This window comes from Rhinolophus sinicus, chromosome 1 (assembly GCF_057876585.1).
Source record: "Rhinolophus sinicus isolate RSI-liver-muscle chromosome 1, RSI-T2T, whole genome shotgun sequence".
Classification (NCBI taxonomy): Eukaryota; Metazoa; Chordata; class Mammalia; order Chiroptera; family Rhinolophidae; genus Rhinolophus; species Rhinolophus sinicus.
Window position 1 is genome coordinate 26,132,605 of NC_142501.1, and position 18,667 is coordinate 26,151,271.

At 37.3% G+C, this 18,667-nt stretch overlaps 1 protein-coding gene across 1 annotated transcript in view; it reads right to left on the reverse strand.

Moving 5' to 3' along the window:
* Positions 1 to 18,667, reverse strand: part of CD163 (CD163 molecule) — a 103,286-nt gene that overhangs the window by 53,667 nt on the left and 30,952 nt on the right. The window contains exon 17 of the mRNA XM_088789710.1: positions 16,090 to 16,244. Within this exon, the coding sequence (XP_088645836.1) occupies positions 16,090 to 16,244 (155 nt within the window). The remainder of the gene's footprint in view (positions 1 to 16,089; positions 16,245 to 18,667) is intronic.

Sequence of the window (18,667 nt, forward strand, 5' to 3'; positions counted from 1 at the left end):
AATCAAATACTTTCACATGTGAAAACAACCGACAACTCCCACTCAACACAGGCAAAGATCTCAAAGATATAAAGACAAAACAAAACAAAACAAAAAGTAGCACCAGTCTTGGCTTAAGCCCACCAAGTAATCTCCAGGTTGTCCTCTGCTGTACCAAAGAGTCCTCTGCGTATTGTGCAGGCAGAGCCGGTCACATGGTGCCCAGAGTGACGTTGAACTGCAGATTTAGATGCGTGGGGCTGAGGGCTCTGGATGGTAGTTTCTACAAAGTCAGTGCAGTTTCTGCTCATTCTGAAAGAGTACCCCTCTCAAAATGTAATTCTGCCCAGGATTAAATGAATTTAAGGAGACACAGGGCTCAAAAATCAGACACTAAACAGAAGCCCTCTAGGTATTTAAAACAGGAAGTGGTTTACTACAGAAAATTATACGCTTACAAAGTTCTCATGAAATTTGAAAAACCACAAGAAACCACTGCTAAAAGTCACGATGCTGCAATGCCAAGGCCAGCAATTTTCAGGGTATGTGCAAAGGCTCCTGCAAAACTAAATCTCCCATGAATAGAAGAACATGTCATTGGTAGCCCAAACTGATCCTGAAGGGATTGTGGGAAATGTAGTTCTCAGTCTCCCAGTCCCAGTTGTTCATGGAGAATATAAAAGAAGGCAGCAATAGGAGGAATTGATAAGAATGCCGTTCAGAGGCCTATTCAGTGAAAGGGGGAGCTAGCTATCTGCTTACCATCAGCAGAACACCGACTGATCACGCCACAGGACTCCTCTAGCTATTTGTTTCTGTTCTTAACAGGGATTCTTCAGGGTGCTGGGTTAGGAGGGCTTCACATTACCTACATACTGTGCCGAGATCTCATTGTTTTAGAAAATAATTCCAACTCTGGAAAACATCCCTTTCCTTACTTTCTGAAAGCACACTGCAATCATAATAGCTTTACATTCATTCCCCCAAATCTTATTTGACTTATTTGATATATAAGTTATATATCATGTGTGGGGCACCAACATTCTAGTGTCAATTTCCTTCCCAGGAAACCATTGCTCCTCAAAAATGCTCCCTGGCTAGTGATATGCCTGATGAATTTATTTAAAAAACATACATTGTTAACCAATTTCTGTGACCTAAATTGAGATTCAAGAAGGCCTAATAGTTTTCTTAATGGACAATGGATGTTTACTACCTTTATACTTGTTTAAACAAATAGTTTATCATGGTTAATTTCCAAACTCAAAAGGAGTTCTCACTTATGCTAATGATGTCATGGAATAAAACTTCCAGAAACCCTTCAATTGCCATTCCCTTGATAAAACAATGCTAAATATCAAGTAAAAAAAAAAATAGTTTCATTGAATTATTATTGTCTTTCCATATAACCTTCATATATCATTTAAATGTCAACAACCTACCCATTTTTGTTTTTAACCTTAGATTAATATTTTTGATCATTAAATTAATCCTAAAATTTCAAACATTGTTTTTAAATGGAAAGGCAAATATCTATATTGCCTTTTAAGTATCTCATTATTATTAAAATGATGTTTTTTCCTGTTGTTTATCTATGTAGGGGACATAAACAGACTTTATATGAAAAAGAATAAAAATATTGAACAGATTTCTTCATAAACAGGAAAGGGCTTTTTTTGTGAAAAATGATGTGCTGGAGTTATTGAGTATCTTTAGGTCTAAAACACTTGCCCAAGGTCTTCCTGTGGAAAGTATTCAAAATGAAAGAAAATAAAACATAGTAGATAATTGTTTTTCTAGTGATTAACTAAAATATCAACAATTGTTTTTATTTCAGTTTCTAAACATGGATTTTTATCTCAATAAATATTTTAAAAATTTAGGTTGAGAAATTTTCAGTTTCTGAGACTGTCCTCAAAATGAAGCCCATAATGCACATAGGTATCTTGGTTCCCGTATCCATCCCCTGAAACCAGAAAGTCACCACGAATCTCAGGAGATGATTTCCTTTTCGTTCTATTTGCTTAATGGCTATTTTTCCTTTCTAATGTTCCATGAAGACCTCCCCAATTAATCCAGCCATAGTCACCCTTGCCTTTTCTGCCCAGGATTTTATTTCCTCAATTGGGTGAGAAGCTCTCACAGGACAGTATTTGGGCTGCATATTTCTTGTCCAATCCTGCACTGGGCATATTTTTTGTTCTTAGGCAGTGTTGTGGCATCAGTGATTTCTCTTTGTTGTTTTGGGTGAGAAATAGGGAGGTTGTGAACCCTGAGAGGAAACATACTCATGGCAGTAGAGATTAGGCATAAAGGCTTCTGGAGATGGTATACAACAAGTCTTGGAAGGTGGCAAAGATTATGGATGCATCTTGTCATGGGGTCTGCACCGGTCACCTTAGAAAAGGTTGAATTCAGACCAGGAATTGAGGTCATTGTGTGCACTGGGGAGTGGTGGTGGGACAGACTGTTCCCTGTGTCAGTGAGCTGGGAATCCCTAGAGAAAATGACTTGAAGCATGAGACAGATTCCGCTGTCAGGTGCTCTTTTGAATGGAGGAGAATTGATTGATCTAAGTTCTTTGAAACATGTTAGATGGGTTTGTGTAGTAGGATAGCAATGCAGAGATAACTGTGAGCAAAGCTGTGTTCTTGTACCAGGTATGCTATGGCCTGATCCCTTGGCTCACTCCCCAGTGGTTCCATAGCTGCTGCCAATGATCAAGGGAGCACATTCTGGTGATAGTCAGAGCAATCCCAGTGCCTGATATTGTTTAGCTCAGAAGACAACATTAAATTTATCTGAGAAAATAAATAATTCCCTCTTCTGACACATGTGATTGGGGAGATATCCTATCATTAATGGGACACACATTCCTGACATGAATAAGTACACCAAGACAGGGAATTCTGGAGCTTCTACTGAAAGATCTGGGCTTTCTTTTCAGGAACATTTGCTCTTTCTTCATCTTTAAACCTAGATGTCTTTTTCTCTAAATAAAGCTGGCTCTAAAGCTGAGGAGTCTGAGGAAACAGGCTGTTCCTTTTGTATATAGATATAACTCCAGTGCAGGTAACACACTCATTCTGAATATTTGTGTCTGAGTCTTCTGTCTTCCTGATTGGGTTTAGCTATGCTAGTATTTTGGGGGCCATTAAGGCTTTTGTGGAAGTGAAGCTATCTGATTTTATTCAATGTTTCCTGTATGGTATATATAGGAAAAGGCTTCACCAATCCCCCTGAGACATTCATTACTCCCGTTCTTTCTGAAACTGTGACTTTATCACCTGATCACTCAGGTGGTGACAGAGCTGCAAAAGAGAATTCCTTTATCCTTATTTACATCTTCATGTGAATTTGAATTAGGCATCAGATAGCACCTAAATGTAGTCTTTTGGCTACACATCCTACTTGTAATGACCATCATTTTCATTGTCTTCTCATTTTTTCCCCTTCTTTGGTGAGGCTGATGAACACATGGAGAAATATAAATTTTAATGTGGAGCCTAGAGAATGTATATATGGAAGGAGGGTAAGGGATCTATTAAAATGTAAGGTACTTGAAAATATGTTCCTTACTACATGATCTGAGAAAATAATTCCTTCTCTTTGGAATTTAAGGCCTTTCAATGACCCTGGGCTAAGAATTCTTAAAAATCATGCTTTCATATATGATAGAAATACTGGGTGACAGAGTTCAGGACCTGGGTAGGAAGTCCATTCCTGGTATACCTCTGGAGCATGAGGAAGTATCTGGGGCCCTGACTGAGCTAAGGATATGGGAAACCCTGTAGAACCTGAGGATCTATGAGAGAACTTTCAGATATTGTCTCCGACCCAAGGAACTTTGTATTAGCCTTGTTCAGATACAGATATTCTCGGCATAATGCTGTTTATAAGGATAAAAATGATCATAACTCCTATATACTGTGTATCTGAGGCAACTCGCATCTCCAAGTAAGGTCAAATCTTCCCTCCTTTGTGCTGTTCTGACTCCTTATGGCATTATAGAGTCTTAGGTTGTCTGTGTCCACCATATCACTCTATCAGTATGAATGTTAATATGTTCTACAGATATTCTGACCAGGTTTCCCTCACACAAAATTGAAATAACCAGTCTATAAAAGGTTATCATGTTGCTTTGAGGTAGGTAAAAAAGATAGAAAATACATTTTTGGTTGAATAAATATTTGGATTTGAGAACTTCTTTGTTTACTAACTTGGAAGAATGATGGTACCACATATTTGGATTTTTCACATCCTCAACATAATAAAAGAATATGGTGGTTTTAATTATTTAAAAAATCACAATATCCAACACTGCCATTATAGAAATAAGAATATATAATTTAAAATAATATAATTTATTGTTGTAGTTGGAAAAGTTATGTGAGTTGCTCCAAATTTCACATGAAGTCACTGTAACTCTGTCATTTTTACAAAAATGTCTCCACTACCCCAATTCATGTTACATTTCACCTCTGCTCCTGGTCTTGAAATCCTGGTTTGCCCGGAGGACCCCAAATCAGAACAATAATATCCCAAGTGACGATTTCAAAGGGGTCATATGAGTCACTTTGTCTAAAACTTTTCCAGTAATGAGAGAGATATGTCTCTCCTGGAAGGGTAAAGAGACACAGGTTTATCATCTAGGGCCTCTTGTAAGTCACCGAGAAAGCTGATCTTTTCTGAGAGTTCAAAACCTGAGTGGTCTGCTATCTCTCTCATACGTCACCTTTGCCCTTTTCAAGGCATTTCTGTCATTTTTCTGTATCCTCCGAGAGGCTGGGTAAATCTTGGGTTCTGTGGTTATCCCTCCCTCCCGCCCTCTTCTCAGTCACTGATGTACACATGCAGTTCTACTATGACTATATTTACTAAATCCAAATGTTAGTTCCTTGAAGTGTCATGATTTTTTTTGTGCTATGTGTAATGAGCTGTGGGGAATCAATTTAGATGCTAAAATATTCGTACGTTTATGATGTGTTGGAGTTATGGTGATCATTGACATTAGTAATTTAGATTTTCCTGATAAGTACACAGTTTCAGAGAGTTGTATAGCAAATGTGAGAATTATTGTAAACTTTCTTGTAGACACATAGGAAGTTAGAGCTAGAAGGAACCTTCGGAAATATAAGCTGTAATCTTTCCAATAACAGATTAGAAAAGTTTCTTTTCCTCTTAGGTTTGTGGGTAAGATGAGAGTTGTGTGAATTTTGATGACTTTTATTCTTGAACTCAAGTAATCTCTTCTATTTAGGGATAAACTAATAAGTCTAGGATTATCTACATAAAATTTTTTGACCAATCAGAACAGAGCTACAGAAAATCTTCGTATATGGAAAATGGCTCTATCCTGATATGTGTTCTGAGATTTTGCTGATGTTCCGAAATATTTGCGATCTGAGTGTCTTGAATTTTTTCTACCTAAATAGGGTTCTGTATTTTGCTGCATTAAGTTATAGCCAAGAATTGGGTTTTTTTTGTTTGTTTGTTTGTTTCAGGCCATCATCTTCAGTACCCTAGGAGAGAAGCTCTGAGAGGGAGAAAGTTGGGAGGATGAGAGAAGATCAGCAGTCACTTATTGTGAATGTGGTTGGAGAAAGAGCCCAGGAAGTCTGTCTAGCAACTTCTGTTTGAGAGTGGCTGAACCTACAAGGTATCCCTGTTACACCATGTCTCAGAAAGGAGAGGTTTTCTGAGACCCTCATTATCTGTTTGTATTGAAATGAAATTGATAATACTTTGATACTCTCAGAAAAGTGCTGTTATAAGGAATTCTTTGTTGCATTTCTATTCTCTTTCATCTGATTTCTTTTAGGGAATCAAAATCCCAAACACACTTCTGTTGTCTAGGTAAAGTCCTAGGTGAGTGATCTGTGCTATTTCCTTTCCCAAGTCAACACGTGGTTTCACTCCTATAGATGAAGAGATGCTTATAGTTTTTATCAGAATAGGTAGATACTAGGCCCAGGACCACAGCTGATCCCTTCCTCTTTCCACCCAAAATGATTTTACTGCCAAATTACTGAAATGTTCTAAAGTGCTTTGTCCAGATTTCATCATTTTCTTATGTAAATACCGCACTTCTCTCCAATACTACACTGGAATATGGTTTAACAGAGAGATGCGTGGTGAAGGACTAGCTATAGATTTTTCTATTTTGTCCACAGCTGAATGGCCCCCAAATATTGCTCTCCTATTACCAAGTTAAACTGATTTTTCTCTCTCTTCCACATCAGTACACATTCTCCTTTAACTTCACCTGCCACATACATTTGTTTACCAAGTCCTAATATTTCTTGCTCTTCCTCTCTGTCCATCTCTCTCACCCACATGCAAGGTCTTTGTCATAGTCCTACACCATTTTATTGTTTGCCTGTGCAATTATAGCTGCTTTACAAGTTAGTTTATCGAACTAATCTATCCCTTTTCTATGTTTAACTCCACATTTCATCGTATTTAGCCAAAAAAATCGCATTTTAACATGTTTCTTCTCTGTATAAAGTATCACAGCCACACCAAACCATATTAATCATGTATAGAGAGCCCTTTGTACCATACTTTGGGCATTTTTAGTTGCTCTATAAATGTTAGCTGAATAAATTGAATTACCTTTTTCTTATCTGGGAAATTTTTCGTCTCTCCTTCAATTCTAAATGATAGACTAGGTGGGGAGAATAACACTGATTGTAGGTCTTGCCTTAATCACTTTGAATACTTCGTGCTAATCCCTTTTGGCCTGCAATTTCTGTTGAGGAATCAGCTAGTAGTCTTATGGGAGCTCCCTTGTAGCTATCTAACTTTTTTTTAATCTCTACTTTTAAGATTCCCTCTTTGTCTTTAACCTTTGGCATTTTAATTATGATGTCTCTTGGTGTGGGTTTGGGACTGTCCTGTTTGGGACTCTGTGCTTTCTGGAGTTTTATGTCTATTTCTTTTGCCAGGTTAGGGGAGTATTCAGTCATTATTTTTTCCAAATTTTTTTCAATCCCTTGCTGTCTCTCTTCTCCTTCTGGTATCTCTATGATGCAAACGTTGGTATGCTTGATGTTGTCCCAGGGGTCCCTTAAACTATCCTAGGTTTTAATTTCCTTTTTCTTTTAGTGTTTTTGATTGAGTCTTTTCCATTACTTTGCCTTCCAGATTGCTAATTTGTCTCTCTCTTTTAGCCAATGTGCTGTTGATTTCCTCTGATGTATTGTTCATTTCAATATTGTGTTCTTCATTTCCAACTGGTTCTTTTTTTTATGTTTTCTATCTCCTTTATGTGTTTATTGTTACTTTGTTGAAGTTCTCACTGAATTCATATATTCTTCTCTTAAGTTCATTGAGCATCCTTATACCCGGTGTTTTGAACTCTGTGTCAGGTACATTGCTTGTCTCTGTTTTGTTGAGTTCTTTTTCCAGAATTTGATCCTGTTCTTTCATTCGGGACATTTTTTTTTGTCTCCTCATTTTGGCTGACTCTCCATGTTTGTTTCTATGTCTTAGATAGGTCTGCTATATCTCCCAGTCTTGACAGAGTAGTTTTATGTAGAAAGTGTCCAATTGGACCCAGTGGCACAATCTTGCAGGTCATCTGAGCCAGTGCTCCAGAGGTGTCCTTTGTATGGGTTGTGTGTGCCCTCCTCTTGTAATTGATCCTGGACTGCTATTGGTATGCCCATGGGTGGGGTTGGCTGTCAGGCTGACTGGCTGTGAGGATGGGCTATGACTATAAAAGATAAGCTTTTGTGCAGGGCCTGACCATACCAAGCGGCAGTCACTTTAGCAGACCTCTGGTGCTAGCTAAATTGTCCTTCAGCTATGTCGTTTGTGGAGCTAGTTGGGTTGTGCTCTGGTGTGGTCTGTAGTTGGACAGTGGGTGTGTTTGTTCTGAAGCCTCTTGCGAGGGGCTCTGGGACAGGCCAAGCTCAGCTTGTACCAGGCTTGGGGCCTCCTGGTGGAGCTACAAAGTGATTTGTGGTTGGTTGCTGATTGCGTTGGGCTTCGGGCACTTTGGAGAGGCTATACTGCAAATGGAGGCCAGTTGCCATTTGTGCTGGGCTTGGGACATTTTGGTGGGCACCGTGATGTGAACTAAGGCAGCCATCACTTGTGCCAATGCTTGTGGCTGCTTAATTGAAGCTACGTTCCAGGTCCAGACTGAAGCTGTGTTCCAGGCCCAGCTAAGCTTGGGACCAGCTGATGAAAGTTGCAATGCAAATTGAGATTGGCTGCCACTCTGTTGGGCTTGAGGCCACTTAGCAAGAACTATGAGGCATGCTGAGGCCAGCCACTGCTTGTTTGGGGTTTGTGGACCTTCGAGAGTTTTTGGAAGTCTGCAGCATGACCTGAGGCAGGTTTCTTTTACAGAGGAGCTACTGGAAGAGACTTGGTCCTGGAGGGTGATTTGGGTGGGGTAGAGCCTCAGGGAATCACCAGGTAGCATTGAATCGTGTTGACCAGGTTAATGGAGAGCACAGATTTGGCACCTACCTGTACCTGCCAACTGGGTAGAAGAAAAGCCCCATAAAGGAACGATGGTGCCTTCCAGCACTAGAAAGAGTTGCCATGACCCCTGCCCCTCCCACCCTCACCGTGAAGTTAGTCAATTTACTTTCTCCCATATGTCCCTAGAGCTTTTCAAGCTGCTGCCCCTGCACTGGAGCTTAGAGTGAGTGAGATTGTGAGTGAGTGAGTGAGTGAGTCTGTGCCTGGGCCCTGTAAGACCTGCAGGGCTTGTCTCTGGCAGGCCATTATCTTTCTTGGATGCAATCCCTTCTGGGTTTCACAGCCAGATGTTATAGGGACTTCTTTTCCTGGCATTGATGCTCTGGGTTGGGGAGCTCAGTATAGGTCTGAGATCCCTCAGGGGAGACTTCAGCAGCTGTAAGTGTGGGACATACCCATTCCATGTCTCTGTCCCTTCTACAAGTCTCAACATAGCTTCTTCTTTATATCTTTAGTTATAGGAGTTCTGTTCAGCTAGTCATCAGGAGGTTCTCAATGATGGTGTTCTCTAATTTAGTTGCAATTTCAATTTAACTGTGGGAGGAGGCAAACACAGAATTTACATAGTCTGCCATCTTGATAGGAAGTATGTACCTAATTGTGGCATAAATGTAAGAAGTACTCAAAGAATGATGAAAATGTGTCTAATGGACTTGGGACCTACCACGAGGAGGCACCTACTTGGCAAGTGTGAGATAATTTGTATACCAATATAAATAATGTTAGTAATAGACTATAATCCATCAATAAAATAAAAACTCATGTATTCATATTGAATAAGTAAATTTATAAATAAGTGGAGAAGAAGAGAAAGATCTCCTTTACTGTAAAATTTTGACAAATAAAATAGAAATTACAGATTTCAAAGTCACTGTGTGGTAATCATCATAGTAATGATTGAATCAGGCAAGATAATAAATGGATGTTTACATTAGTATGTCAGGCATGATAGAGTAAGCAGGTTGGAAAATTCTGTCCCCCAGAAGAAACTATAAAACTAAATATAGTAGTAAAACAAACAAACAAAAAATCTATTTCAGAACTCTGGAAATTGACTAAAGTCAAAACTCAATTTGAGAACTACTCATATATCTTGGGTAAGAACAGTAGGACTCTGTCTCCAATATTGCTGCTACTCTGAGTTCCAGAAAACTTACAATATTTTTTATATTTCTCTTTTCTCCCTATTTTTGTCCCTACTGCATAGTATTTATATCTACCTGTTGACATACATACTCCTACCATGCCTGCCCTCTCCCAAATGTCAGATCAAAATAAAAGCAAACCCTTACTAACATGTCAAAAGTTTTGAAGTAGCATCATCATGAGACTACCTCTTTCTGATTCTTAAGAAATAATTCCTGGGTCAGCTTATATATGCCCCCATAGGTGTACTCATGATGTGAAAACAGATTTATCATTGGAAATAAGAAAAACATAAAGTTGAGTTTCTGGTATGTGAAAGGAGAAGTTATTGTAAGACCTGAGGTATTTTTCCCTTGTTACTTCCTTATCACATTTGGATATGGGATAACAAAGAAAGTTAAAGAAGCTGCCTGGAAACTACTACTGAATAAGGGGAACTGTAAACTGCAACCCTGAACTTTCAAAGAGATTTGTATGCCACATTAAAAGATTTACATGGATATTACTTAAAAGATAAAATATGTCACCTTTTTTCTTTTTTTAAATTTTAGCATACATATTACAGGAAACTATGTTAAAAGAATCAGAGGGAAAGTACGTTTCTCAAAGCTGGATTTTCTATGGAAGTTTTGCTGATGTCAACATGAACTGGGATAAACATATTTGAAAATATTCTGTAATCTATAAAAAAATATAAAACGGAGTCCTTGGAAGATTAGTTTTTTAGTGTTAGTGATAATATAAAAGAAAATTAAGTTCAGTTCTCAAATGAGTTTGGATGACATCGATTTAAATGATTTAAAATATTTGGTGGAAAACCAGAATTGACTTCTCAGCTCACAGTGAGTGTTCTATGTGCTAATGGGCCTATATATCTTACCTTGCTTATTTGGAAAATTTTCTTTTTCTCCTCAATGTTTAATATATTAATAATTGAGATAATATAGAACAGGGGGAAAATAATATACTGTTCAGGACAAGGTCATATGATAGAGAGAATAAAGGATACAAAGAGGATATTGAAATTTTCAACTCCCTGAAATTTTCAAAATACAGGATGACTGAAAATATTTTCACTTCCTTGACATTTTCATGTTGACAGAATCCAGAACAACTATTGCTGATAAATGTTTGAACTTTTATCTCACAGAAGTGAGAACTAAAAACAAAGATGAAAACCGGGTTATTGATATTCTTTGACAGAACATTTGTATCAACTCCTGCCTTCATAATAAATTTGCTTGTTTTGGGATTCGTTCATTTTCCAAAGTTATCCAAAGTCTCCAAAATTATCTCCCTTATACACTTGGGAGATCATAATCTAAATGTTCGAGCTTCTTTCTTATCTTTATAAGGGGCAAGAAAAATGAATGTGATAATATTTGATTTGGAGAAGTGACTGGGTATTCTGCTTCAAGGTCTCTCATAAGGCTGAAATAAAGTTGTCAACTGGGGCGTTGGTTTCACCCAAAGACTAGACTGAGGAAAGATCTGGTTCCATGGTTACTGTTATGGACTTATTGTGCCCCCCAATATTTTTAGGTTGATGCTCTGACCCCCAATATGACTATATTTGAAGATAGGACTTTTAAGGAGGTAATGAAGGTTAAATGAAGTTTTAAGAGAGGGTTTTGTTCTTTTTTATGGCAAAGTAATATTCCATTGTATATACGTGTACCAAAATTTCTTTATCGAATCTTCTATTGAAGGGCATTTTGTATAGTGTCAGATGAGTACTAGACTTATTGGGGGATCATCTCATAAATTACATAAATGTCTAACCATTACACCATACAGCTAAAACAAATATAAAATAATCTACACGAAAAACCTCAAAACATTTATCCATAAAGATATATGTACTCAATGTTCATTGCATCATTATTTAGGGTGGCCAAGACATGGAAACAACCAGTGTCCTTTGATAGATGATTAGATAAAGAAGATGTGGCATATATACATAATGGGATACTACTCTGTAATAAGAAAAAATGAAATACTGCCATTTGTGATAACATGGATGGATCTTGAGATCATTATGCTAAATGAAATAAGTCAGACAGAAAAAGTCGAGAACCATATAACTTCACTCATATGTGGGATATAAAACTGAAAGCAAAAAAGGAGCAAGATGAACAAAGAAACAAAACTCATAGACACATTTTAATAGTTACCAGAGGGTAAAGAGGGAGGGGGATAGTAGAGGAGGGAAAAGAGTGTCAAATATATGGTAATGGAAGAAGAACTGATTCTGGGTATTGAGCACACAATGATATATACATGAATGTCTTATAGAATTGTACACTTGAAACCTATGTAATTTTACTAATCATTGTCACCCCAATAAATTTAATTTAAAAAATAATAACATTGAATGTCAACTATAATTTAAAAAAATAGTCATGGGGATATAAAGTATAGCATAGGGAATATAGTCAATAATATTGTAATAACTACGTACAATGTTAGATGAGTATTAGACTTATTGGAATTATCACTTTATAAGGTATATAAATGTCTAATATACCTGAAAATAAAATAAAAAATAAAATAAAAAATGTACACCTGAAAATAAAATAAAAAATAAAAAAGAAGAAGAGGAGGAGACACCAGGGAGCTCTCTCTTTTTCCACATGCATACAGAGAAAGAGCCAGACATGTGAGAACGCATGAGAAAGAGAGTTCTCATTACACACCAAATTTTCCAGCACCTTGATCATGAATGTTTAGTCTCCTGAACTGTGAGAAAATAAATTTGAGTTATTTAAGTCACCCATTCTGTGGTATTTTGTTATGGCAGCCCAGAATAACACAGTCACTAGTGAGGTAGTTGGCAGGATTCAGTTACTCAAGGGATGTTGTACTGAGGGACTCAGTTTCTTGCTGAGTTAGACAGAGGCTGTATTCAGCTACTTGCCATATTGACCTCTCTACAGGGTAGAGAAGATGTGAGCTCCTTCAGCAAGAGAGAATACTAGAAAGGTGGAATCACAGTCACTTATAAGCTGATCTTGAAAGTGATATATTCTATTCATTAGAAGCAAGTCACTGTATCCAACCAACAAGAGGAGGGGATTACAGAAGGCATGAATACTTGAAGAAATACTTGAAGACATTGGTAATAATTTTGGGAAGAACCTGAAACAAAGAGTGAACAAAAATATAAGTGGACATCCAAAGGCTATGGTATAATATGTAACAGTAATTGTAATACCAGGAGGAAAATGATGACAAATGGGGCTGAAAAAATATTTGAAAAATGGTGGTCAAGAATTAATGACAGACACCAAACCACAGGTTCCAACACACTTAAAGAACACCAAGCAGGAAAAGAAACATACACACACACAAACACACACACACTCTGTACTAAGGTATAATATATTCAGCTGGAAGGGAGGTGGGGGGGAGAGAGAGACAGAAACAGAGAGGATATTAAAGTCAGCCAGAGAAAAAGACACATTACATAAGGAGGAACAAAAATCACAATTACAGTAGACTTGTCAAAATTATGCATGCATGAAGACAATGAAGATGACATCTATTAAGAGCTGAAAGAAAGAATGTAACCTGTCAACCCAGAATACTATGCACAGTGAAAACATATTTTAAAATTGAAGGAAATTCTTTTTAAATCCTCAAACAAAATTTGATGGAACTCATTACCAGCAGACTTCTATCAGGCTTAGTGACTTACTTCCGAAGAATAAAGTATGGAAAGGGGAGAAAAATAACTACAGTGGAGAAACACAATAAACACCACCTCAATCAAATGATCAAGGGTTATACCCCAGTGATAAACTGCATATCATGTATTCCCATGATGTGTCATGAATAAGGTGCTTCACTTTTGTGATAATTTTCCCCTAAAAACCCATTACCCCAGTCTATTCATGAAAAAAAAAATTAGATAAATTCAAAGAGAGGGAAATTCTAGTAATACCTGACCCATACACCTCAAAACTGTCAAGGTCATGAGAAACAAGGGAAGATTGAGAAATTCAAAGACCAGAGGAGACTGAAAATATAGGAAGACCAAATGCTATGTGATATCCTGGATAGGATCCTGGAACAGAAAAGGGACACTAATGAAAAAATTGGTGAAATCCAAATAATGTCTGGAATGTATTTCATAGTGAATATATTAGTTTCTTAGGGCTGCCATAACAATGTATCACAAAATGTATGGTTTAAAACAGCAGAATTTAATTTTTTTTTTTTTTTTTTACAATTCTGGATGTTAGCTCTTCCACTGCATTGATTTCAAGTGTTTTTTTTTCCCCAAAATATGTCAGAAATCCATACAAAACAAAAAGTTGATAGTTTGACTATTTTATGCATTTAATAATAACAATTTGAGCTGCTTTGTATATAAATGACATTATTTTTGTGTATAAAAATTTTGGATATATTCATTCGGATATCTGACCATCACAGCAAAAGGGTTAAAAGTTCTAAATCAAGACATCAGCAAGGCTATGCTCCCTTCAAAATTTCTACAGTAGGATACTTCCTTGTCTCTTCCTATCTTGCTGGTTGCCAGAAATTCTAAGCATTTCCTGGCTTGGAAATTTGTTACTCCAATTTCTACCTCCATCAGCACATGATATTCTCCTTGTGGTCTCTGTATCCAAATTTCCCTCTTCTTAGAAGAACACCAGTCATTAGATGAGAATACAACCTGATGATACACTATATCCTCATCTTAACTTGATTATAACTTCAAAGATCCTATTTCCGAATGAGGTCACACTCACATGTACCAGAGATGAGGACATGAACATACCTTTTGGGAGAACACAATTTAACCCCTAACAGTAACATATCAATGTTAGTTTTTTCATTTTGACAAATGTTCCATAGTAATGTAAGGTGATAACACTAAGGGAAATTGAAAATGGATGAGGAGCAAATAGGAGCTCTCTTTACTATCTTTGAAACTTTCCTGTAAAGATAAAATTGTTCTAAAATAAAAAGTTTATTAAAAAAAGAAATGAGAAGTGTATATTTGTGAAAGCTATGCTTACAAAATGTTTGAGGAAATAGGTTGAAAAGAGGCAAATAGTTAAGCTCCCTTACACATGTAAAAGCAAACATAGTCTATTGGGAGGATTTGTGATATTACTGCAAGTCAGAAATATATCCAGCAAAAGTTTCTTAAGTCACAATGCAATCTCTTTTAAAGGAATCTTTATCTGAAGTTTTACAGTCCAGTCTGGTCAAAAGTCAAGACGTATTTAAGGTTGCTGAGAAGTTCTTTTTTCCTTCCATATCATTTGTGTGCCATTATTATGGATGGTGCTGCAGAAAGTTGGGGTAAACTATATCATGGCAAGAAGAAAGAAGGAATAGATATAAAAGGCCAGAGATATAAAAAAATGCTCATGCTAAGTGAAATAAGTCAGACAGAAAAAGGTGAGGACCATATGACTTCACTCATATGTGGGATATAAAACTGAAAGCAACAAATGAACAAGACAAACAAACAAAAGCTCATAGACATAGACAACAGTTTAGTGGTTACCAAAGGGTAAGGGGGTGGGAGTGGTGGTAGAAGAGGGAAATGGGCATCAAATATATGGTGATGGAAGGAAAACTGACTCTGGGTGATGAACACATAATGTGATATATAGATGATGTATTATAGAAATGTACATGTGAAACCTATATAATTTTACTAACCAATGTCACCCTGATAAATTTAATAAAGATAAACAAAAGATCCAATGAGAGTCATGTGTTGTAGAGATAAACTTATATTATTAAGAAATCCTTCAGAGGACATCACAGAAATGGTGGTGTGAGGAGACCCACTTGAAATCTCCCCTGGAATTTACTACAAATTGAGCAGCTATAATTCCATAGAGGACTCCCTGGGCAGCAGACAAGCAAGCCTAGGAGACACACAATTGAAATCATCTAAAGTGGGGAAATTGGGTGAGTGGGGAGAGGGGAAGGAGGAAGTGCAGAGACGCAGGCCATGGGGCTGCAGGACACAAACCAGAACTCAGAACTCCCTACATTCTGGAGCTACACAGTCATGGGAGAGGGAAAACTTCAGACTGCAAGCACTCCCCTACAGTCCACAGTTTTACCTGAAAGATCAGCATATAACACGGCTGACCCAATGCTCATAACAGAACCTCAGAGCAAAGACTGAGGGAAGAAGGGTGAGAATGGTGGTTTAAGCCCTCACTGCCAAGTAGAGGATGGAAGACACCGGCACAGAGCCTAGCCAACACCTCCTTACCCTCCCAGAGCTCAACCCACCCACAACCTCCCAGTGCTAGAAGCGGAAAGGTAGCAGTGTCAGATCAAAGAACAGAATATTTACAATTCTGAGAACAGTAGCCCCACAGCCACAGACTCACGGCTCAACCAATTCCAGCAAAAGGGAAGGAACTTTAGGGGCAAGTTAACTGTGCTGGTAGTTGCCGCCATTGCTCAGCGCCAACTCTCACAACCCACCCGACCCCTTCTGCCACCTATCTTGGGGGACCCCTGCAAGGGCAAACAGAGCCATGGAAACACACAGGCTCTGAATCTCGATGCAGAAAGAGCTCTGGGACGTCGGAAGCTCTCCACATCCCCCCACAGAGGTGGTGCCCCGATACCCAGGCGACCTGCTCACAGAGGAAAAGCCCACCTTGCAGGGAACCACCCCATCATGTGAGTAGCCAGAACAGTGCAAGAGAAAATATAATGCTACAGCATGAGAGAGAATAAAAGGCTGCAGTGGGAGAGAAAATAAAACATTCCACCAACACCTATTGGAAAGCAAAAGAAACACCTCTTCATATCAACCTATTGCAAAACACATTCATGTAGATATCCAGGAAGAGAAATAATAATTCATTAATTGCCATGAATAACCAAGGTGACAAGGCAGCTCAGAAAGAAAATGAAAAATCTCCAGAAAATGAACTTAAAGACATGGAAATATGTGAGTTAAATGACAGAGAATTCAAGACTGCAGTTCTGAAAAACCTCAACAAGATGTGAAAAAAAGAAGAAAAAAACAGGCAGTTTAATGAACTTGGAAACAAAATAAAAAAACAAAATGAACATTTTACCAAACAGATTGAAAATTTTAAAAAGAACCAAATAGGATTTCTGGAGGTTAAAAACTCAATAAAAGAAATGAAGAACGAAATAGCCAGCTTGGGTAATAGAGCTGACCAGATGGAGGAAAAATCAGTGACATCAAATATAGAAATCTGGAAATGACACAGATGGAACCAGAGAGAGACTTGAGAGTTAAAAGAAATGAAAGAACTCTACAAGAACTTTCTGACTCCATCAGAAAGAGTAACATAAGAATAATGGGCATACCAGAAAGAGAAGAAAGGGAGAAGGGAACAGAGAATACATTCAAACAAATAGTCAACAAAACTTCCCAAACTTGTGGAAAGAACTGGACCCTCAAATTCAAGAAGCAAATAGAACGCCTAATTACCTCAATCCAAACAGGCCTTCTCCAAGGCACATTGTGTTGAAACTATAAAAAATTAATGACAAAGAAAGAATCTTCCAGCAGCCAGGGAAAAGAAGACAGTACCCTACAAAGGAAAGCCCATTAGATTATCATCAGATTTCTCAGTAGATCTCTACAAACCACAAGGGAGTGGAATCAAATATTCAAACTATTGAAAGAGAGAAATTATCAGCCAAGAATAATATATCCAGCAAAGATATCCTTTAGATACGAAGCAGGAATAGAGATCTTTCCAGACATACAGAAGCTGAAGGACTTTTCAAACACATGACCTGCACTAAAGAAATACTGAAGGAGGGTATTTGACCTGAAATAAAAAAGAAAAAGAATACAAAACCATGAGTAGTATTACGAACAGACAGAAGCAGGAAATGGCAACGCCTACACCAAAAGTTCACTACACACTTAAACATAACATACAGGGTAAAGAAAAAAAAAAATTAAAAAAAAAGAGGAAAAAGAAAACTTGCTACAGCATTGCAGAAATCAAGTCAGCATAAATAGGGATAATTTGTGACAACAAAAATGTATAAGGGGAGAGAGTAAAGGACTGACCTGGCAAAGAGGAATAGAGAAAGGAAGCGTACTAAAGAAAATGGAATACTCTAAATATCAAACTTTCTTTTATATAAACTTAATGGTAACCACTCAAAAAATGCAGAACTGAAATATAAAACATAAAAAAAGAAGAAACAGAGGGGAAATTCATAGAATACCACCACACTGAAATAAAAGATAGCAACAAAAAGGCAAAGAAATGATGGAGACACCATCCTACCAGAAAAAGAAGATAGAATGATAGGAAATCTTCATATGTCAATAATCACCGTAAATGTAAATGGACTGAACTCACCAATAAAAAGGCACAGAGTAGCAGATTGGATAAAAAAACTAAACCCAAACCATATGCTGCTGCCAAGAGACACATCTCAGCTACAAGGACAAATATAGACTCAAAGTGAAAGGGTGGAAATTGACACTCTAAGCAAATGGTATTCAGAGAAAAGCAGGTGTAGCAATGCTAATATTAGATGAAACAGATTTCAAGATAAAAAAGGTAACAAGAGACAAAGATAGACATTTCATAATGATAAAGGGGACTATAGAACAAGAAGACATAACAGTTATCAATATTTATGCCTTCAATCAGGGAAAACCAACATATACAAAGCCACTACTAACAGAACCAAACGGAAATGTTGACCAAAACACAATTGTACTAGGGGACCTAAATACATCATTGACAACTATGGATAGATCATCGAAAAAGAAAATAAATAAATAAATATCAGCCCTAAATGACATATTAGATGAAATGGACATAATTGACATTTATAGAGGACTTCATCCTAGAACATCAGGTTATACATTCTTTTCTAATGTACATGGAACATTCTCAATAGATAGACCATATATTGGGACATAAAATTAGTCTCAGCAAATTTAAGAAGATTGAAATCATAACAAGCATATTCTCCAATCACAAGGCTTTGAAATTGGATATCAATAGCAAAAAGAAAGCAGGAGAAACCACAAATATGTAGAGATTAA